The following is a 22781-nucleotide window of genomic DNA, read 5'->3' on the forward strand; positions in this document are numbered from 1 at the left end:
CTTAAGGTTTAATTGGCCTAATATAATGTATAGTTATGCGAGTTCCTCTGCTTGTCTCTTTCTGGTATTAGAATATGCTCTTGGGTACTCTTGTGATGAGACCAACTACAGCACAGTGCAGTTAGCTCATTTGCACACTTGCATAAATAGTAAATAAAAGCATTTTATATTACCACAAAGTTAAAGACAAGATAGCCCTTAAAAATAAAGCAGAAGCCATTGTTTGACTGTAAAACACCATGTACACTTACAGCATTATTTAAATAATAATTAGGAGGGGAGAATAGATGTTACTTGTTTCACTGAAATATACCTTTTTCTGTTAACACTTGTTCCCATTTTCAAAGTCTACATTCCTCTTCATATAGTGCTTCTGGAGTGCAAGAAAAGAGGGAGTTTTGAGATTGGGTTATACACTCATGAGTCAGGAAAGCCAGGCACTGCAGTTCAGACGGGAGGCCAAGTGTAAAGTAAGAGTGTGTGGCAGAGTGCACCCTCATGGGACAGTAGACTTTGTATCTGAGCATTGCAATTTCAGAGAGAAATATATTACCATGCTGGTTCCATCTACAGCCCTTTTTTGGCATAAGAAATTTATTCAGTCAAATGTGTTTCTAGAGCAAGTTTGTTTCACAGCTAGGCTCAGGATGGTGCTAACCTTGATGGTATAAAAGAGAGGGGCTGCTGGCAGAGCATTCTCCACCTTTGCTTTACAATGCTTATCCACTGCTGGGCCAAAATAGCCTTCCACATACTCTGCAGAGCCCACCTGTTTGAGTAGGCATTGGGGGATAGCTAATGTAGCTAACTGGAGGGTGTCTTGTGGGAATATGTGGTGGTGGGATTTAAATCATATTGATCACATGACATGGGCATCCAGAGCTTTGGATCTGGGTGTCACTGAGGTAAAGTTTTTTTCCTTTTAGATCAAAATCAATCAATAAATAAAGCTGGTATTTTCAAAGGAGCCAAAGGGAGCTAGGCAGATCAAGTTGAATCGGGGTTCGGTAGCTAACTTTCTTGGGTTCTTTTGAAAATCTGAGCCTCAATTCATGGCTGGAAATAAGGACACCTCCCTTCCTCTGCTCACTCTCTCCCCATACTTCAGAAGCACAAAGAAAAGGTAACAGGATAGTTTTAGGGGGATCACATATGGTCATTTCTTTTCTATCATTTCAGCATGTTACGGGATTTCTCCATGAATAACACGCCCGTTGGCATCTAACATTGTTTTTCCCATAGATGTTGATGAGTGTGCTCTTAATATGGACCGCTGTAATCGACACCTATCAGACTGTATCAATACTGAAGGCGGCTACGTCTGCAAGTGTCTGGAGGGCTACAATGGAGACGGGCTTCATTGTTATGGTGAGGGGCAGTGCGAGGGTGACAGTGAGTGAGAGACAGTGACAGAATGAGTGAGTAAATAAGAGAGATGTGTCTAATGATTTGGTCCAGCTATATGTCAAGATGCGAGCCGTGTGTCAAGCATCCATAAGGATCTCTTCCACTAATTTGTGAAAAAGACATGAGAACCTGCATAATAATATTAGTTTAGTCAGCTCCCCAAAACAGATGACATTTATTGTCTCTACTTTTTTGGCTCTTTTCCTATTGTTTGATGTGTGGCAACATCAGCAGCTGATCAATATGCGAAGCCTCTAGTTGTCGATGGATACTTCCCCCTGTTGTTCACACTTTGGTGGCTATGCTGGGGGGAAAAATGGGTGAACTAGCTGAGATTTATTGGAAATCATTATCATGCATATAAACTAAAGCAGGTATTGAGTGTGTCATAATACTCCTCAAATAATTCTAGGCTAATTTAATAGGCATGAGCTTCAGGGTGTTGACATTTACAAACCTGAGTACATTTAAAAAGGTGTTAATAATCAGATCCACTGATCCTACTGGCCAGAACTTGGGTTCCAACATCATTTCCTATAACTTTTATTTTTTCTAATCTATTTTTAGCATTACAATAGGATTGAAGAATGGGCTTGTTATCAATATTAGAATAATAAAAAGCTTGCATAGAGCTTTACATGAGTCTTCATTTCCCTTTTGTCCCTTTAAATTACTTTTTCTAGATGTTTTTCCCCCCTCTACAGCCTGATCAACAGCCCCTTAAAATCAGTGGGACTCTTTCCACTGATTTTTTTACTGGGCTTTGGCTCAGGCCATTAGGGCAGAACAAGATTGCTAAAAATAAAAAGTCTTAACTTTATAAAGAAACGGAAAGGAGTGTCTTCAAATGGATACCATATTCTGATTTTAATGAATGCATAAATTGTCATGTAACAATAATCCAAAATATGCCAAGGGAGAATACAGAAACACACCTGTATTGTTTTTTTTTTTTTTTTTTTGCATTCACATTATTCAGAATATTTTGCTTTAATTTTGTTTAAAACACCACTCTGAGTTCTCCAGGGCACTTTGGACCTCATCCTATAGTCCTTACTCGGGCAAAAATCCTGAGAATTGTATATGAATCAGGACTGTAGGATTCAGTCCTTTGTCCCAGTTTAAGTCTGGCAAAAGAGGGATGGGTGAACCTCAAAAGGTTCAAAGACTCAGCTTACCTGAAAGTTCAGGCATTTATTTGAAATTTACATGACCTAACCAAACCTTTAGACCACGAGACTTTAAAAAAATATACGTCCTTGTTTTTAGCGTTGCTGGGAGCACTTGGCTGTTGGCTTCTTAACCACCTTGTGGTCTACTCTGTGTTGCCTGATCTATTGATTGTATGTTAATTATATTGATTACTTAAGAATGCCAAGATGACACGCTGAGATTCTTGTCCCAAGATCAAGCCCCAGTATTATTAGAATTACTGTTCAGGTGGGACCCTTGATGTGCACAGTTGTAACACTCACACTTAGGAAAATTCTTCTGTATTTATAATAGTTGTATTAACCCAGTTAGCAAGTTACAAACATTCTAGCTCAGCAAAGTAGATAGAGATAACACAGAATGGCCATCTCATCCCTTGCATAACAGTCTGAAAAGTTAGTTATAGTCTTCCTTCTCCTCATCATCTTCCTTGTCATCATAACCAGTGGTCATCATCCTGACTTCTCCCAAGAGCTGTATTTTCTAAGGCGTGCAGGCCCGATTCAACTTTTATGATGTGGTATGCTGACGCCACTACGTCTAATGCATATTCAGTAGGGGTTTAATTTCCTTTTCCTTATTTATATTTCCTCTCCTACCAATGTTGGTGTGTCCTTCTCCCATAGGTTATTAGTCCGTTTACCTCAACCCTATTAGCATATACCAGAAAATAGCTGGTGTAGATGAGGCTTTAGGGCTTCTTATACATGTCTCATAGTCTCTCTGTCCTTTAATTTTTGAGTGAAGCTTCTGTCTCCTCTCTCTCCAATGGAGGATCTACAGCCCTTCTCCTAACACTGCAGTCCTGTGAGGTGCAGGGATGGATGAGTCTACCTGTTCTCCGCAAACGGAGAGCACACTTTCTTGCTCAGTCATCCCACTCGCTGCCAAGAATATTCTGTGGAGGGAAGCTCTGCACATTCTTCCCATGCCAGAAGGCTGTAGTGTTGAGCCCATTGCCCCTGTTTAGAACGACACTCTGAGGCATTCGTTCGTCTAACTGCAGACTGTTTGGATGACAGATATCGATGAATGCAAGCTGGGGACACACACGTGTGGAGAAAACACTGTCTGCACAAATACTGAAGGAAACTACACCTGCGTTTGCATTAATGGTCTATCTGGAACCGGGGTCAACTGTACCGGTGAGTAACGTTAGTGAATAAGCCAAATAACCTGGTCCCTATGTAACAAAGGCTGAGTGCTCAAGTAGATGAGTCATCCTGGTAAATTCAGAAATTCTTGAATAATATGTCAGGCAGACTGTGAATCCAATGAAATTGGTTCTGGATGCTGCTGTTTTGCAAATCACACCTCCCCAAGTAGGGCTGACCTGAGGAGACCAGTATTTGGTTTTACAAAGCCAGGGATGGTGAGTATTTTTTATTCCATTTGATCGGAATAAACATCAACATTCAGGGCCAGCTGTAATTTCTGTATAATTGCATATACAACTAATAACTTCTGTGTTCTGTAAGAGTTAAATAGTTCTTTGTAGGGGTAATAACCCACCCCTCTTATGTCATGATGCCAGACTTACTATTTCAAGTCATTTTTCATGTTCTCTCTGGGTTCTGCTTGTTTGTGTGGCAGTACAAGAAGAGTATCAAACTATAGAGACAAAGAAAGTATATTGTGTGGCTCCACCTTAACCATGTGTAGGACTGAATCACAATCTGCATATTAATGTTAAAGATTCTTACTTATTATCTGACTTGGAAATGCTGAAGCTCTGTACCAAGCAATTTTGCCAGTTTAGCCAACTACTAAGATGTGCGTGTGAAATACTGTATTTCAGAATCTGCTATGCCTTCTATCACTAGCCCCAGTGGTGGCAACATTTCCTCTGGGCAAGATGATTTTATGGACTGCCCATCTTCCTATGAGTCCTATTGTCTTCATGGTGGAATTTGTATTTATGTTTCAATTCTAGAAGACTATGCATGCACGTAAGTATAGACCTTTGTATCATCTATGCTGACATATGGCATCCTAGAAATATTGTGATGGGCATTTCCCCTCTAGATAAACAATGAAGTATTTTGCCATATATGTTCTGTGCATTTCCTACAACTGTCAGCAGAGCCTGCCCTTCATATTCCATTGGTATAAGTGATGCTCGCTGCGTTCCAAAACATTGTCATTAACAGTAACATTTGATTTCTTCCTTGAGTGCTTGAGTCTTTTGCATATATTTGCTTCAGAATCTGTAGGTATGTCTACACTGCACTCTTCGGTTGGTGACTTGTAGAGTACATACACTACCTGCACCTTACAGCACGGGTATACATGGCAGTGTAGACCACGAAACATTGCTTAGTTGAGTAGAGTAAGGGCACACTGGACCCCTGTGGGTAAGTACCCGGATATGTACCCTACTCACCCATGCAGTGCGTCCTCCATTCACACTGCCGTTTTTAGCAGTGTAGTATCCTTCTGCCTCTCCACTGCTGCAGATATTCCCAGTTGCAAGGAAAGGTACTAGTAGCAGAGAGGCAATAGAGAGGTTCCATCAGCTCCCCACTGCCTCCCCCAAACACAGCCTTTCACTGGCACATGTAGCTACACACCACAATGTGACCGCTGCCTGCTTTTTGCTGCGGTGCGTAGCTACATGTATCCTACACACTGCCGCTAGTAGTGGACAGTATAGATATAGCCTTTGTGAGGTAACTGGCCAAACCAGAGCGCCCACAGCTTAAAGGAACACTGGATGCATGGCAGTTACTTTTCATTTCTCCTTTTACATATATATATTGTATGTGTTTTTCAATAATCATACTTAGCTGTAATAGTCATCCACACCCCTGCCAACTCATGTCTACTCCTTGGCCTTTCTGCTTCGCTCCTGTTGATTTGCTACAGCTGTCTATGGTACTCTATAATGGGAGAGGACACCCCTGTCCATGGCCCCATCGGACCAATACCAGGCTTCAGCACCTCCACTTAGAGATTGAGGGATTCTTGTCTCTTCTGGGGTAGTCTGTGTGAAATTATCAAATATAACAGCCTCCTTAAAAACAAGGTTTATTAAAAAAGAGAGAAAATGGTAATAAAACAACAGAAATGGTTTGCATATCAGACTTCATCCTAATACTTTCCAAAGCCCAAAGAGTCTATGCGAACTCCTACTTTGTGGCAAGCTGGGGTGTACAGCTAGCTTGATGTGCACTAAGTCTTCATGTGGGCCTTGCAGCTGCACACCAAAAATTCCCAGCAGCAAGGGTAACATGGATACTTGGTACACAGCAGACTAGGGTGAGGTAGATTTATACCCCCAGCTTGCTGCAAACTAACTGTTCATATAGACAAGCCCTTAACATAGTTACAGAAAAAAACAAAAAATGTTGCCACTCTAGAAACCAAGTCCCCTCTCTGACTGTTCCCTGATCTGCCTGACAGCCTTTCTTCACTTTGTAGAGAAGTCTCTCCTTTTCCTCCTCTATACTTGAATTAATTTTCTGCTTAGAACAGAGTAAATTTACAGTTGAATAATGTTTCACATCAAGAATAGAATTTAAAGACAGGCCCTCTTTTTTATTTATATGGTTTTTTAAAAAATGCTCCAAAGTAAACCAGGATGCAATTGGGTGTCATGTTCTGCAAATGGTGAATGGATTTCATCATTTCTCCTGAACCATTTTTAATACTTTCTATACTATACGCTGACACCCACAAGTGTCAATTATAATTGCATTCTTGAAGTGGACTTTGTTATTTGTTACTTAAAAACTAACCAGAGAAATATTTACTATGGGGCAAAATCAGTAACCTGTACATTCCCCAAGAAACGTGGCTAGTTGTTGAGGAGACGAGCTGGGGTAAGTGGTTGTGCTGTGGTGGAGGCGCCAGCAATGGCTGGCGTAGCCTCTTCAGACCTAGCATGACCACTCTGTGTGAGGTAAAGGTCTGAAGATCTATGTATTGGAAGATCTTGTGTTTCCATCTTATCCTTTCACCAGCTCCTCCCAGAACCTCCCTCAGGTATCTCTATGTGCGGTCATGCTGGGAACCTTTATGTAGCTGGCTTTGTGCTATGCACTTCCTGCACACTCCTTCAAATCCTAAGACCTCTTCTACTGCAGCTGACCTGTACTATTTCCACTGCCAGAGGCCCTTTGTACCTGCGGAGCAAAAGGCAGGACATGCCCCTATGAACAGCTTGTACATACATGTTTTAATACTACAAAATTAAAATAGTAAAATCAAAGGTTGTTTTGTTTTGTTTTTTTTTAGCACCCATCATAGTTGAACTGCATCCATAATATATCCGGTGAAATTAATGTGGTGGTCTGTGATGCTTTTTAAACTGACAGATAGTGGAGCAATTTGCCATGTTGCAGTGTAGAACAATGCTACTATGGGAGATGCAGCAACATCCAATACTTCAGTTCAAATCTAATATTTGCTATCAGGTTATTACATAAGTTGTAAATCCTTCAAAGCTATCATGTTTCTTGCTGGCATTTTAGAGGCTAATGTCAGGTTTCCTGAAGAAATTTCAACGTGGACCTTGTTAATTTGGATTTTCTCATATGTAGGATTTTGACGAATAGTGAAATGGTTCAAATGTATATAGTCTCTAATATTTGCAAAACAGCTAGGGTCCATTTTATAAATTAAAGGTTCATATTATATTATATGGTAGTGGGCTTACTTTTTAATGATTATTTTTTACATTCACACAGTAGATGGCAGTATTCCCTCATTTAGACTGTAACAATCACATAAATACAAGAATGGAGTTATGGGGGAAAAAACAATATGTTTAGTGATAAATTGCACATACCAAACATAATTTATTTTAATTTGATAAAAGTGCTCATGTTAGACAGTGATCCATTTGGCTTGTATGGAATTTATTGTGGTTTACATTGAAAACATATTAGCATTGCTCTAACCCTAATGCATACTTGTCATACTTTGTGACAGAAACAAGATGCATGGACTTAATTTAGTAATTAATGTTTGCATAGTATTTCAGGTCATCAGCGAAGTGTGCTATAGGCAAAATCCTGCTTGCTTTCCTCATATGGGTAGGTCTGTTGACTTCAGTAAGACCAGTTTTGTAAGTTTGGTGAGCAGGATTGCGGTCTACATTATAAACCATGAAAGAATTTTAAGAATCTAGTTTACTTTTCACTGTTTATGTTGCATTGTTCCCTTTTCGTGTTTCACTCGGCTTGGACGATGAAACTAGATTTGTGAAATTCCCTTTTATTGATCAGTTTCTAGTCAATTTTATGTTTGGGTCTCATGAACATTTTTGTGTGTGTCTGGGTTTTAAATCACAGAAGAGTGACTTAAAAAAAGCAGCAATTGTTCATTTAAAATTTTAAAAGATCCTGAAGATATTTCTATCCATAGGAGCTTTTGTAATGCTCCTTCTTCGTCTTCCCCCATTTTAACAAAAAAATAAAATAAAAAAATAATTTTTTTTTTTTTAATAAAACCAAATTATTCAGCAAGCTCTCATATGTGTGTCTTGCCTTGTCTAATTTTCAAAATGTCTTACCTGTTGGAAGATGCTATTCTGAAAATTTCAGAGGAACATTCCCTTATGGAAAATTCCAATAATATTTAATAGAAAATAATTTCTTTTAACCATCCCATAGAATTTAATAAGGAATGATGGCCCTATTATAAAATTCTATACAATGTTTCTATAGATAACATCTTGCTATTAAATTCTATAGGTGGCTAGAGTAATTTCTACAGACCCCTATGGGTTTGTTTAATCCTGCTTAAATTTTAACAAGACTCTTCCATAAGGGTTGCACTTGATGAAGCAATACAAAAGGTGATTAAAACGGTGACACTTTTCTTTTCCATCACTGGTTACCATGTGTGCTCATTTGCTTTTCGATAGCTGTGTGACGGGTTACGTGGGGGAGCGCTGTCAATTCAGCGACTTGGAATGGTGGGAACAGCAGCGTGCAGAGGAAATAAAGAAACGGAACATCACAATTGCAGTTTGTATGGTTGTGCTGATCCTGCTGGTCCTCTTGGGATGTCTTGCTGTTTACTGTTACAGGTAAAACTTTCAATCACAAACTTACAACCCCTGGCCTAGGTACCAAAAAGCTTCCGTATATGGTGAAGTATAGGGGCCAGGTTCTTAGCAGGTGTAACTGGGCATAGCTCCATGGTGGTCAATGGAGCTATGCTGATTTACAGCAGCTGTGGATCTGGCTCCACATGTATTTTGCTATTTTGTATTTTCACTAATTTAACCTATGAATTATTCATAATCCTGAGGCATCTGAGCTCCTCTCCCTTGTTTGCAGTACACACATTTACATTAATGAGAGTTACATGTGTCCAGGGAGAAGGAGAATAGACCCTATTAGGTTTGAAGAGGATCCATAATTTGTATTGATGAGCGAGTTCAGAAGCATGCCCTATAATGCATATTTTTCCCCAGGGTTCTTCTTCAGTGCTCCAGAGCTGCAAAGCAAAATTGGTAGGGCTTTGCCTCTCCTGTGAGAGCAATCCCATTAGCTTTTTGGTGGGTTGTACCTGAGAATTTTCTTGGCATGGGAAGATCAGACGTGTTCCCCTTCTATCACCAGGGCTGTGCAATGATACATGTAGCAGAGCACGTGGAAGCAGCAACTGCCAGGTATTAAAAGCAGCAGCAACAGGAGTGTGAGTCTACAATGTCTCTTTTGAGAAAGTCCTTCCATCAATCGCTCATGACTCTGAGGGATTGCACAGGAATGGGCTTACTTTTAGTGGAAAAATGCCCAGCCTATAATCAATACGTTATTTATAAATACACTGTTCCTATAGATGATGGAAGGGCCCAATCTTGCAATATACTGCAGCTCCCAACTTGCCCTGGTGTGTCACTGGGAACTGAGAATGCTGAGCAACTCACAGGAGCAAACTCTAGGAAAGGCAATTCTCATGCAAACAGCTGCTTCGGTATTCAAGGACCTCATCACCCAGCTGTTCTCAGAGGCTATAGTACAATCCTATAGTATGTTTGCACTTTTTGAGAAAAATACCCAACAGCCAAATCAAGACACCCTCCTGCATAGATCAGAAGGAAGGAAATAAACCTGTGTGTGCGTGCACGCGTGTGTTTAAGATCAGAGTTCATTAGACACAAATAGTCATTGAAGTGAGTAAGTTTTTATTTATTTATTTAATTATTCATAGTATATTAGACCACAGAATTGGAAGTGCTGCCATATTTCTTATGTTCTATTGACCGATTTTAGAGCCCTGGATTTAAAGGAAATTGCAGTTGGTCTATTTTCATGATTTGGAATTTAAAGACAAGTCAGCTGAATTATGTCTATAGACTAAATATACAGAATTAGGGTTTCTTAGGCTTTTTATGTGTCATTTATTGAAGCTATCATTTTAACAAAGTCAAAAATACAGCTGGCTGTAAGGTCTAGGGATATTCATTGATACACTATATTTGTATTTCTTCTTTTTCTTTTCTTTCTAAAGTACATTCCCTTAAAAACAAAACAAAAAATCTTTATCATTTTGCCCTGATTTACTTTTCTTCTTTACTAAATGGTTTTGATCAATATAACTATTAACCTCAACAGCAAGTTTTCAGTTACATGCTTGACTGGCTTTGTACTACAGCTATTACTAACTAGATCAAAAGAAAACTACTGATCTAAAATCCCTATTTAACTGGAGCCTAGAAACCAGTATTTGGATTGAAATTGCTATTTTGTTTTTTCTCATAGCCGAGTCTATTTTGAAAAATATTGATTACATTCCATACACAGATTGGTAACACTCCTCCTTTCTCTCCATAAGACACTTCATATCTTTTTATGATTGCAACAATTTTAGGCAAACTACATTTATTCGCTTCCAAAATTTATAGTTTAGATGGGAAAAGAACTGATGCACTGTGTCAATATAGTTAGTGGATATGGTCAAGTAAAACAGAATTATTATTTTTATTTATTATTAATAATCATCACTTTACATGTTTGAAGTGCTGCAGCTGGCTAAGCCTCGTGTCATGTCTGTGAGACGGGGAAGTATTAATATCCCTATTTTACAGATGAGGAGGAAAACTGAAGCAAAGACAGGAAAAGTGACTTGCCCAAGGTCACAGAGCAAGTCAGTGGCACAACTGGGATTAGAATTGAGAAGCATCTGACTCCTAGTTCATGCTCAGTCAACCGGGTATCACTGCCTCTTCAAAGAGTTCTCAAAGCTACACATAGAGATCTCCCAACCTGCCAAGTTGTTCTAGCGTGTGGTGTTCATACGCTTAAAAAACGAAGAATAGAATTCAAATAATCCTTTTAAGTGGACAGGTTGCTGTGAGCATGTAGTTCCTGTGCGTGAGTTTTGCAGTGGGCCTGAGTCACTTCTGGAACTGTCAGGCAGAGACTCAGCATTGACAATCATCTGTATATTGCCAAGTGGTTCAGATGTGGCTGCATGAAATATTCTCTCCTCCTCCTATCCCTTGTCAGGGCAGTTAGGATTTTTCTATAGTTGTACTTCTGGGGGTATGTCATAAATGGTCTTGGAGGCAGGTCCTTGGCTTTGGAATTAACTTTCTCCAGTGATATGGCAGAACCTAGGTGTAGGGTGCAGTGCAGGTCACATCTGCTTAATCTTATTTTTTGTTTCTAGGGTCAGTAGCTATGGTCAGGGAGGTACTTACTATCTGAGGTGGGGATGGGTCATCAGAAGGCAATTTTTGGTTTGTATTTGATTTTTATAAATGTGACAAAATACGACAGTTATTGGCCTGATATAAATAGCTAATTAACATGTAAATGCAGGATGAAATAAAGAATGTAATTTTCATTTAATATGATAAAGATCAACTAGTAATTTTCATTAAAAGTAGATCTTATCAAATGCAGTAATTCTGTTTTTACCAGAGTTAATCTGGAGACATCTCCCAAGATAAGTTTAGGTGAGAGCATGGATGATAGTTAAAGTATTAACTACTTTAGTTAATGTTTATACGGAGAAAAGTTGTACATGTTTTCTAGTATATGTATTTTGTCTGTGACCTCAATTCGGGAAACCATTTATGCACCTGCTTAAAATTAAGCAGGTACTTAAACCCCCTTCGAGAATAGGGATGCTTTTCTGAAATGGGAGCCACGGTGGTTTTCAGTCTTCTATTATAGTGATCTTTGTTCAGCTGCTAAAATAGTGTGTTTGAATTGCGAAATTGACCACTTAGATCTGATTACCTGTATCCTTTTTTTCTCCTCTTGGTAATATTGTTTGCTTTTTTTCAGAACTAAACAGTCCTCTTATATAACTATCTTTGGTAGACTTACTCCAGGAAATGGTTTAGTTGTTAGAATTTTGAGTGCTCTAGTTTTAGTGATTTTTATTATATGATTTTTCTGAAGTTTTGTTGTCATTCATGAAAAACAATGAATAAAACGTAGGGCTAGATTTTCAGAATTGTATATGCTCAAATAGGTGTGCGAGAATTACAGTCACTGTACAGACTGTCATAGCATTTGCACATGCAGAGCTCTGAATATCTGGCCTTTAATAAAGAGGAAAAAGCAGATTTGCAAATAAACATGCTTTTGTATTACATTTTTTTTACTATTCCCTCCCATTTCCTTATCACAACTGTTATTTTTATAAACTACATGATACTGAAGGCACATCAGCACAAACATTTTATTACTGAGCCTACTGCCATTTGACCCATTCGACTTTTGTCAGGTCAGGTGACACATCTGTAACTAGTAGTAATGTACTAATTGGTCTGTATGAAAGAAAAGAAAATACATCCACTCATTTGTAAGTATTAGTAAAATATTACCCTTCACCAATAAAAGAAAAGAAAAGAAAATGCCATCTGTTGCTCCCAATGACCATTAATTTGTCTGAGCTTTCGTTCTGTTGCAGAAGTCAGAACACTCATAAGAAGAATTCTTATGCAGAAGCGCTAAGAGATGCCTGCAGCAGCAGCAGTGCTGACACTGAGAACGTGACACCTAGTAGCAACAAGCCTCGGGTAACTATATGAATATGGAGTGGAGAGGGAAGTAGGAAGGATCAAAGGGCATTAGGCATCCACTTGAGATTATCCATCAAATAATTCTCATCTTAACTATATTAAGTAACTGCTAGAGTCATCAAATGCTTTGCTGTGAACTGTAGTTCATCTTACCTCATTGTTATCCCTCAAAGTTCACAGCTGCCTGAATGTATTGCAACCATTAGCCAGTGTTATTGTTAGCTTTGAACACAACAGTTGGGGCTGTGTTCTAAATTAAGGAAATGGCAATGTGATGACTTGGCATATCACTGAGTTATTTTCACAGGAAAGTATGACCTCCCTGTAAAAGGTTTCTTGGAAGCCAAGTATTCTGGATGCTATGTGAGGTATTGAACTTTATATTTGGGTTTGATGCGGTTAAATGCCTTTGTATTAGAAACAGCCTTGGAAAGACAAACATCCAATCTATTGTGGCAGCTTGGGAGTGAGAGAATATAAAATATTCTTCTAATAATTTTTTTTTGATGCAGAGGGTGTCAAATTCTCCTTGTGGTCAGACTCGTCCAAGTCTGTTGAAGTCACTGGGGTTGCACCAGTGCAATAGAGATAATTTGGCCCCATAAAATCTATATTATGGGCTTGATTTTCATTTTCCCTAAGGTTATTGTATACTGCTCTGGCACTGTAACGGAGCCTTAAAGTGGGCCTAATTACATTCTTTGCCTATATGGATACATTTACATTTGCTTTAAGACCCCTTTTCACTGTCAGAGTAGTGTAAGGTGGAATAAAGCCTTGTCTACACACACAAGTTGTACAGATTTCCAGTAGAATTAAAGCAGTACATCTCCCACCACAACCCCGTAGCGTAGATACAGTTCTACCAGCACAGAAGTGCTTATATAGCGGAATAGTTTATTCTTGTATAGGAAGGAGAATACAACCAATATAAGACCCATAACCATTAGGTGTCCAGTATAAGACACCTGTATAGCAGTATAACTGTGTCCATGCTTAGGAGTTGTATAACACTTTTTTTTTTTTAAACCAAAATAGAAAGACATATCTTACCAACATAGTTATACCAGTACAAAAACTGTGTATAGACCAGGCCTTAGTGTAAAAGAGACTCAGGCCTACACACTGGGGGGGGGGGAGGTGTTGTTTTTTTGTTTTGTTTTTGAATAATTGAGATGTTAGTTTTAATTCTATATTTTTATCTTGAATGAAAAGTTCCTATCTTGAAACTATTACACCAAGTCTCCGAGTCCAGAGAAATTCTGTTTACAGGCCGTGCCAGATTTATTCATAAATTTCAGACGTATGTGATGGGCTGGAAGATTTTAAATAGCATATAATGTGTGTCTGCTGAGTTGTGGCTCTGAAGATTTTTAATCAACACTAAAATGACATTTTGCAAATGGACTGAATGGAAAGTCTGGCTGTGTTTGCCAGCGGGTGGCCATTGAAAGGTGCGGTTCAACATATGCAAGGAGTGTTGACTTGACTTGACCATGGTTGCAGCATGAAATAATTCTTTAGTTGTGAGGCCTCGTTCTCCTGTGAACCTTTTATTACCAATGATTCAGTTGCTGAGCCAGTCGGCGCTTTGTTCCTGCAGGTATCAGATAGCAAATGCGATGAATCTCACCCATGCTGGCATTTGTTGATAGGAGAGAAGAAAAACAGTTTGCAAAGTAGGTGACGTTTGGGAAATCAGAAACGTTTGTTGGAATTGAGAAAAGCTTGTTGGCATGGATATGTGTATTAGGAAACCTACGGCTGATCAGCGGTGCCCTCACCAGCATTTGTCCCTGCAGTTACTTACCAGCATTATAACATTTGCATTGAGTATGGGAATAATTAAACAGCTAAACAATGAATTGAGTCAACAAAAACAAATCCGACCTACTCAGCTGTTATATACATTCTAGTGATGAATTTCACCTCCTACACTCTTCTCCTGGGGGGCTGAAAAAATATGACTTGTTACTGGCTCAGCAAGTAATCACTGACCCACTGCTTTTACTACTTTCTCTTAGAAGTAATAGATTACTTTTGCATCATGTATTTGATTTGATCAGTGAGGATGTAGCCATGAGGATTAAGTACCATGAGATCTTTGCGCAAACTTGGGCTGGGAATGGCATTGTTGCCAAGAAAAGCATTGGACAGTAATCCCCTCTTACTGTTCACTTGGAACGATAAGCTTTGGGGATTTTATTTAAAAAGAAAATTCAATTACTTTCTGGGGCGGAAACTGTCGCTTTATCTGTGCCTGTATTGCGCCCAGCACAATAGGGCACCAGTCCTGGTTAGGGTCTTTCGGTGCTACCAAAATATAAATGGTTTATAATAATAATAATAATGTTTAATAATTAATTACTTAAGTAGTGGGTGGATCATGTGCTATGATGATGCACATAATAAATAATGCTAATAATGCAACCTGTAACTGTAAACCGTTAATGAAATTCACCCCTTTCCTGGCACACAGTCCCAGTAAGCAGGGTTTGTGTAGCTAAAAGAGGTGTTTGGGGAATGGAATCTACTCTCTGATCTTTGGGCCAGGTGCAAGGCAGCTTCCATGCCTTGTCCCTATTTGGGCCCACCCGCACACCCCCAGCTGTGAATTATGTGGAGCTGATGCATGCAAGGGGTGTAGTGTTTCCCACCAGCTGCAATCAATCGCCATGGCATCAGTTACTGGAACTGCTTTGGTAAAATGGTTCGGTTTTTCCCCGCACCCTCTGCCAATGTCCTCTTTCTCTGCCTCTATCCTTCCAGCTGAGGAACTGTGGTAGCAATTAGAGTTGTGCAAAAATGGCAGTTTGCTGCATGTGGGGTTTATGACAACAATTCCCTCACTTTTATGCTAAAAGGGTTCACAGCCTTGAGTTTCATGGAGTCTTTCAGATTCAAATAAATCCAAAACACAAAGAACAACTCAGGTAAAACTTTCAGTTTTCACCATGTTCTTGCCAAACCAAGAGAAAGCTGTGGATTTTGCATGTTTTTTTGTAGGCAATCAGAAACCAGGCCAGGTTCACTCAGGAGGTGGGGGCAAATTATTGGATGAGCCTGTTCTGGGTTTTGTTTTTGTTCTCAGATCTGTAATCCATCAAGTTTTTCTCTACTGTTCATTATGTTGCAGATATTCCAAAGGCTGCACCTTGGGGCTCCCTCAGAGTTCACTGCAGTCTTGTTACAGCTGTAGGTCTGGAGATTTTATGCATGTGAATCAATGCCAATTATGCATATTTGATAAATATGCATTGCCTCATTTGCATAAATCCATCAGTTCCCATGCCAATATCAAATCTCTGGCTCCCCTCTCTGAACATCCTTCTTCCATTCCCCTCCCCTCTCTTTAGCTATCCCTCACCAGGAGTTTCCCCATTCTCCTTTATCTCTGTCTTCCCCCCCTTCGTTTGTTTCCACCCTTTTTCCCTCTGTTCTTTCAGGTCGTTCCCCTGTTGAGTTTCCCCATCTCCTTTGGGCAGAATTTATTTTTTCTCTTAACCTCCAGAAGGGGCAGGGTCTCCTTCTCCCTCATTCCCAGGGGGTATGTGCTGGGAACTGAAAGTCACAATCATGCTTTCTTCCTAGCCTACTCTGGAGGATTTCCTGCCCCTCTCATGTTCTGGGCTGCAGCCTGTTGGCCACTGCCTGCAGAGCCTGCTCTCTGTGCTGCTGAGCAGCTGGTGACTTGCTCTCCAAAGAGAAGGGGAAGGTCAGGCTAGATTTTTACAGGCATTTAGGGGCCTAAAGATGCAGATAGACACCTAGTGGGATTTTCAGAAGTGCTGGTGCACCTAGCCTTGAAATCAATGGGAGTTAGAGGCCGCAAGTCCCTGTGAGAGGGCAGAACCTCTGGGCTGATTTCAGATGACTTCTCCTGGGCTCCCAAGAGGCTAACTGAAAAGCTGCTCCGGAGCCTAGGAGCAGGCCCTCCCAGGGAAGCGGGGAGACATAACAGGTGTGCCTTCAGCTCAGCTCCTTAATTAGCTGGAGAGAATGGGATCACACTGGAGGATATTAGGCACTTTTCTCCACCCTTTGGGCTTTTCTCCACCATGCTGCCTGCACAGCACAATGGCTATTGTTTGAGTCTGTTACTCTGAGAAAAATAAGACTAGTATATTTGCATATATTTTGCAGCTCACTGCTGTGATCGCACATAACGGGCACAGGGAAGGCAGAGCTGTCGATCTAATGGAGTATGAGACAACAGACCATGGGCACTCCTGCCCTTCAGGACCCAGTGAGTAGGATTTTCTTTAATCTTTGGCAGCAGCTTTGCTTGGAACATCTAACAGTTATTGAAGGAGTGTGTGTCCTTTTAGACAGCAGTCAGGCAGAGTTACAGTTACAGCAGTATGCACAGGAGGAAAACAGGTCCTTTCTGGCCACCGAGCAAGGCAGCATTACAATCCAACCGCTTCACAGACAGCTTGGGCTTCTAATGTAAATGTCCTGGCTGGCAAGTACCGTCTTCATCTTGCTGGTGAGCTCATTTGTTGATGTTTAAGAAGGATCTTCTTGCTTGAGAGAGAGGTAAATTGCTGTTTACAGTTTAAATAGTTCCAGCCTGTAGTGGCAATTCAGAGGGAAGCTTTAAGTGAGCTGCATCCTGCAATGTGGTGGTCAGTTCTGCTCAGAGAATAATGAGGAAGTAAGAAGCCTAGGTGTGCTCCTTGAGCTAAAAATACTGCTCCTGTTGGGGGTGCAACTCCTTTGAAGTCCCTTAGTTTCTGCCTGAGCAGATGCAACAATTTTATCCATAAATATGCTGTAAACTGTCTTCTTTTATTTAACAAAGCTGAATTTCTCTATTTGTCAAGTCACCGAGTCTCTCCCAATGACCTTGTATTATTCACTTGGGATTAATGACATTTTCATTAAGATTAGGGAGTTGAAAGCTACACTGAGCATTAAACTCTTAATGTCCATTTACATTCCCTGGCCCCAATTCTCCACCATGTCGGAGGGCAGCAGGTACCAGGGGCTGGTTGAGGTTTCTTAATTCAGGGCTCAGCCCTGGCACAAAGTCCTTTACACCAATAAAGTATCAGTCATAGAGGAGCTCAGCTCCGCCATACCCCTGTCACCTTAGCTCATCCTTGACATGCTCCCTCCTGCCCCTTGCACCAGGGATGGGAGTGGCTGGTGTGGGAATCTGTTGAAGCCAGTTGAAGACTGCTTGGCACTGTGTAAGCATTACTCGCATCACTGAGTTATGCCCACTCAGTCCTTGACCCCTGCTGAATACACCAGGTGGTCTCCATTTACTGCCAGTGCTGGTGATTTTGTGATGTGCACACACATCGTCAATTAGGAACCAGTACTTTTTCACAGACATCCTAATAACTAACTATCGGAGTCTGAGAATAATAGCGCTGTATTTTGTATTTGTTTAGGATTTTCCATGTTCAAAGAACTATACAAACATTAACTTATGAAGCCTCCTCACAACATCCCTGTGACGCAGGCAGGTAGTCGTTATCTGCATTGTACAGATGTGGGAAGTCTGACCTTGGAAAAGTCACACTAAATCAGTAGAAGTCCTGACATGGAACCCAGGAGTTCCTGATTCCTGTGCTTATTCATTGAGAGCATACTGCCTTTCAGATGTCAGCTGGATTCATTGACTGCTGACCAGGGCTGGATTTAAACTGATAACTGAGGAAAGCTTCATGTATTGGACTAGTTCTCTCACTGCTCATATTTAACTCATGTCTACAGCAATTATGAGAGAACCAAATACTCTCTGCAACAATTTGTAAACACAAAGGGCCAGATTTGCAAAGGTATTTAGACACCCAAAAATGCAAATAGACACCTAGAGGGATTTTCCAAAGAGCCTAATGGGTTTGGGTGCTTTTGAAAATCCCACTAGGTGCCTATCTGCATTTTAGGTGCATAAATCCCTTTGAATTGCCCATAGTGTTACCCACACACTAGGGCACCCCGCTGTTTCCCAATCTGTAGGGCTCCAGGGGAAAGGCATCGACCCTTACCCAATTCATACTCTAGGGCTCAGGGTCACCCATTCCCAGTCCGTAGGGCTCTGGGTGAAACTAACCTGGTTAATATAAACACCCACACCCTTTCTCAAATTGGTAGGGCTCTGGATGTATACTATTGTGGGTTTTCAGGATTTTACCAGTGAGAGATTCTTACACAGTAATAACCTTAACCTCTATTTATTAACAATTACCAAACATAGTACACATGCTAAGCATACAATGCTATGCTCACCAATCCTGATCAGGCAGGCAGACTTTCCCTGTTGGCCAGGCAAGGTCAGTCTTGTCTGGATTCTGGTTGCTGCATGTCAGGGTCGTGCAGAGGATTCTAGTAGCTTTGATCTTGGGCGGTATCTTGGAGGTGGATCCTTCTTCTTCCTTCAGGTCTTTCCTTCTTATTCTTCTTGTCCCACATTCTTCTTCTAGCTGGTTTCCCTCTTGGACCCCAGTTTTTATAGTGAAACTTGAGTCCTGCTTAGCTATACCTTATCCAATCATATTACAAAATAATTCTTTGACCAATCCTAACATATTGCAAAATAGTTCTTTAACCAATCATACCCGACCACCTTAATTGATCACACTTAGTTATCTTAGTTATGCAACACGAGAAACAATTAAAGAATGAGACAGAAATCATTCAGATAAAGAATAGAGAAGTGGGTGCCATAAAGACAAAACAATAAGAAGTGTAGATTTTATAACCACAACAGTTGACAAGTGATTCCTTTCCAGACAGAATGCTTTCAAACAGTTTTCTTTAAGCATCTTAAGATTTGTTTCTTTATCTGCTGGTGGTAGGTACTGTTAGGACAGTATCATCTTCTTAACAGCCTGATATTACATTGTCTTGAAGTAATTTCAGGAATATGAAGATGTGACTATCTGCTACTTAGCTTATGGCTGCTGCCTCTCTTGATATGGCTGCTACTTCTTAGCCCAAGAACAAGGCCTAAGCTTAGGCAAAAAAACAAGGCCTCAGACCTTACAATAGAGGCAAATCATGGAAGCTCTTTGTATGGAGAACTCCTACTGGCTTCAGGTCAGTGCACTAAGATGTGTAGGGACAGTCTCAGACTAGCATTTTTAAATCCTTTTATTTTCCAAAAGCACAAATGTTGAGGGAAGTGGGGATTCTAGTGGGTAGAACAGGAGACTTGGAGCTGTGTCACCAGGGTTCTGTTCCCACCACTGCCACCTCTTTGATGAGAGCCTTGATCAATTTGTTTAGGGTAAAGTTCACCCCGATGATAGCAGGGACAACAAGCATCCCCAATGCAGTTAAACTGCCATGATTCTGCTCTGGGGAAGGTTAGTAAGTGAGCAGTCATATGGGCATGCAGTGGAGATGGGCTTCCACATGGACTCCTGATATGCCATCATGGAGGTGGGTCAGTTAGGAGTGGGATGGAGGAGGAACAGTGTCATGGTGAGGGGGTTCATGGTTCTGTGTATACTGTGGCCACAAACACCTAAGGAAGATGTGTGCAGAGGTGACGGCCCCAAGTTCCGATGCTTTGTTGGAGCACCAGCTGCCGAAGGACTGCAGAGCTACCCTCTGCAGAGACAGGATACTGGGCTAGATAGACTAGTGGTCTGAGCCAGTATGGCTGTTGTTCTGTTCTGTTCTGTTTTCTTGTTAGTTGCTATCAGTGGTCTCAGATGGCTCTGAGTTATATTTATCCATTTCGTCCAGCACATGCACAGCCTCAGGCTGCAACGAACAACAAAGGAGCACAGATGCTAGCAGAAGAGGAGAGAGAGCAGGGCTGCCAGCAACAGCTTCTCAATGGCAGGAAGCCTCAGCAAGGTGAAGCAGAGAGGAACCCTCAGCAGCTTCAGTGGAGCATCAGCCCCATTCCCTTGTTGGAAAGTGACCTTCACTCCCCGGCACCATCCAGCCTCTTAATGCAGCCAGATTAAAGGGTTCCGGAACTGAGCTGAAGCTGGGATAGAGTGGACTCATTGAAGCAATATTTTTTCTCTAAACTGTACATTTAAAAAAACCCCAACCCTCGCCAGTCCTTCCATATCATCTTTGCTTGGAACCATTACTGTGATGAATAAATCAGTGCTAAATATTCCATTGCATTGTTAATATCACTTTAAAGGCCAGTCCTACTAATTTCATACTTTGCAACTAAGAAGGCACTGAAAGAGAACTTATCCCCCAGATGGTGACCCATTAGAAACAAGCATCTTCTGAATGATTTTATTATTTTGGGGGATTTTCTTTCTGCATATACATTCAGAAGGCATGCAAATAGATTAGATAATGGGTAACCAGGGTGACCATATAGAGAAACTGCAGTTCTGTAAGCTAAGATGATGCAGCAGAATCAGATAAAATGGCTTCTTCATTAGAATGCTACTCAGGGACACTATAGGCCTGATGGTCCTATCCCCTACACTAGTTTTATACCAGTGTACCTCCTTTGACTTCAGTGGAGTTACTCCTGATGCATACTTGTGTTAATGAGAGCAAATTGAGGTCCTATACTTTTAAGATTTACCTGAACCATAAGAATTTTTATGTAAATGATCAATTATATCCAACAAGGAAGGTGTAGCCTCTGGGGAAAGCTACTTCATTTATAAATCTTCCTATCTACAGTCTTCAAAGTCCTTCAGATCATGGACTTGAAACAGAAAGTCGAAACAGAAATCTTTTGTTCCTGGGTTGAGACAATGGGCCAGATTCTTCTCTGGTCTACCAGTATAAATGCACTGGAGTTATTCTCACTTTATAGTGGTGTGACTGAAAGCGAAATCTGGCTCATTCTGGATGGGTCTGGCATATGGAAAGAGTTCCAACCATCTGCCATACCAAATATACACATTTCATAAAAAAACATAGGAAAAAAATCCAGCTTGGATTGATTTATACAAAACCAACTTGTTTGTGCTGCCACATTAAATCCCTGAGATTCATTGTAAACATATAAAAGGATTTATTTTATCATTGACATCCAAACAGCTAGAATTTGCTCCTAATAGTTTTACTTAGGTATTAAATAAACACGGTTATAAAGCTCCGTTGTATAGAAAGGTGTCACTTAATTGTTTCTGATCTCAAATTATTTGAATTCAGATAGTTTTTAAAGTATCTGCAAATCAGCTATATTACTTATAATATGAATGTTCCTATGTGCATCTCCACTCCTTTCATGCAGGCATCTGGATGCTAATCAGAATCAAACCTCCAATGTTTTTGTGGTTTGCCTTGCACTAATTATGGATCCACATCTCTATCCATTGAGTAGACTATCATCACTATTAATAGTGCTTATAATTTCTTAATCTAGACAATAGTTGAAAATGTTGTTTTTATTCACATATATTTGCAATCCACTTCTGGAATTCTGCTATATTAAGGCAGGAAATATTTGCCATCCATTTACTAAATCTCTAGGCTAGTAATTGGAGAAGCAGGTTCTCTAAACAGTTACAAGGCCAGAATCTCCTCTTGTTTACACCAGTTTTATACCTGTGTAACTCTACTGATTTCAGTAGAGTTACTCCTAGTTTACACTGGTGTAAGCAATAGGAGAATTGAGCCTGTGGTATCTGAATTCACGAGTATTCAATCATCACATCAGCTCTGATTTCAATGCAAAGTTGTAAAACATGTTTTATAAAAGGTTCATAAACATTAGATTTTTTTCATTTCTAATCTGAATTATTCAAATGTGTTTGTAATGGCTATTAACATTAATTGCAATTACACACACCCACCGACTCCTCTGTTTGGACTGAAGTGATTTGAAGAGTGTTAGAACACTAAATACAATAAGGGACAACCCTTGTGTTGTACCACAAGTACTAAATATATTGATTGGACTGTAAGGTAAATAGCTAAACTTTGAACAGAGTAGAGACGGATCAGAGTATCCAAGTGTGGATTTATATCTGAACTCAAACTTCCCAAAACTTTGTGGGCATATTTGTTCATACTGGTGATTTTGTTTGTTTTGATACAAGGACAGAGGCCAGACAGACACAAAGATCCTGATTAGTGAAGCATTTAGTCACGTGCTTAGGTTTCATTGACCACAATGAGATTTAAGCACGTGCTTGAAGTCAAGCATGTACTTAACTGTTTCCTTGAATCAGGGTCAAAGTTTGGATCTAAGATTCCTCTGTCTTAAGATGTTCAGATT

The 22781-nt window shown here is 40.2% G+C and overlaps 1 protein-coding gene across 1 annotated transcript in view; it reads left to right on the plus strand.

Moving 5' to 3' along the window:
- Nucleotides 1–20705, plus strand: part of EGF (epidermal growth factor) — a 90949-nt gene extending 70244 nt beyond the window's left edge. Inside the window, exons 19-25 of the mRNA XM_067568205.1 lie at nucleotides 1243–1368; nucleotides 3642–3764; nucleotides 4418–4568; nucleotides 8489–8653; nucleotides 12499–12607; nucleotides 16754–16856; nucleotides 20318–20705. Of these exons, the coding sequence (XP_067424306.1) occupies nucleotides 1243–1368; nucleotides 3642–3764; nucleotides 4418–4568; nucleotides 8489–8653; nucleotides 12499–12607; nucleotides 16754–16856; nucleotides 20318–20544 (1004 nt within the window). The 3' untranslated portion in view covers nucleotides 20545–20705. The remainder of the gene's footprint in view (nucleotides 1–1242; nucleotides 1369–3641; nucleotides 3765–4417; nucleotides 4569–8488; nucleotides 8654–12498; nucleotides 12608–16753; nucleotides 16857–20317) is intronic.
- The last annotated feature ends 2076 nt before the right edge of the window (nucleotides 20706–22781 follow it).

The sequence above is a fragment of the Emydura macquarii genome, unplaced genomic scaffold (genome assembly GCF_026122565.2).
Source record: "Emydura macquarii macquarii isolate MOO-44397 ecotype Brisbane River unplaced genomic scaffold, CSIRO-AGI_Emac_v2 contig_2863, whole genome shotgun sequence".
Taxonomy (NCBI): domain Eukaryota; kingdom Metazoa; phylum Chordata; order Testudines; family Chelidae; genus Emydura; species Emydura macquarii.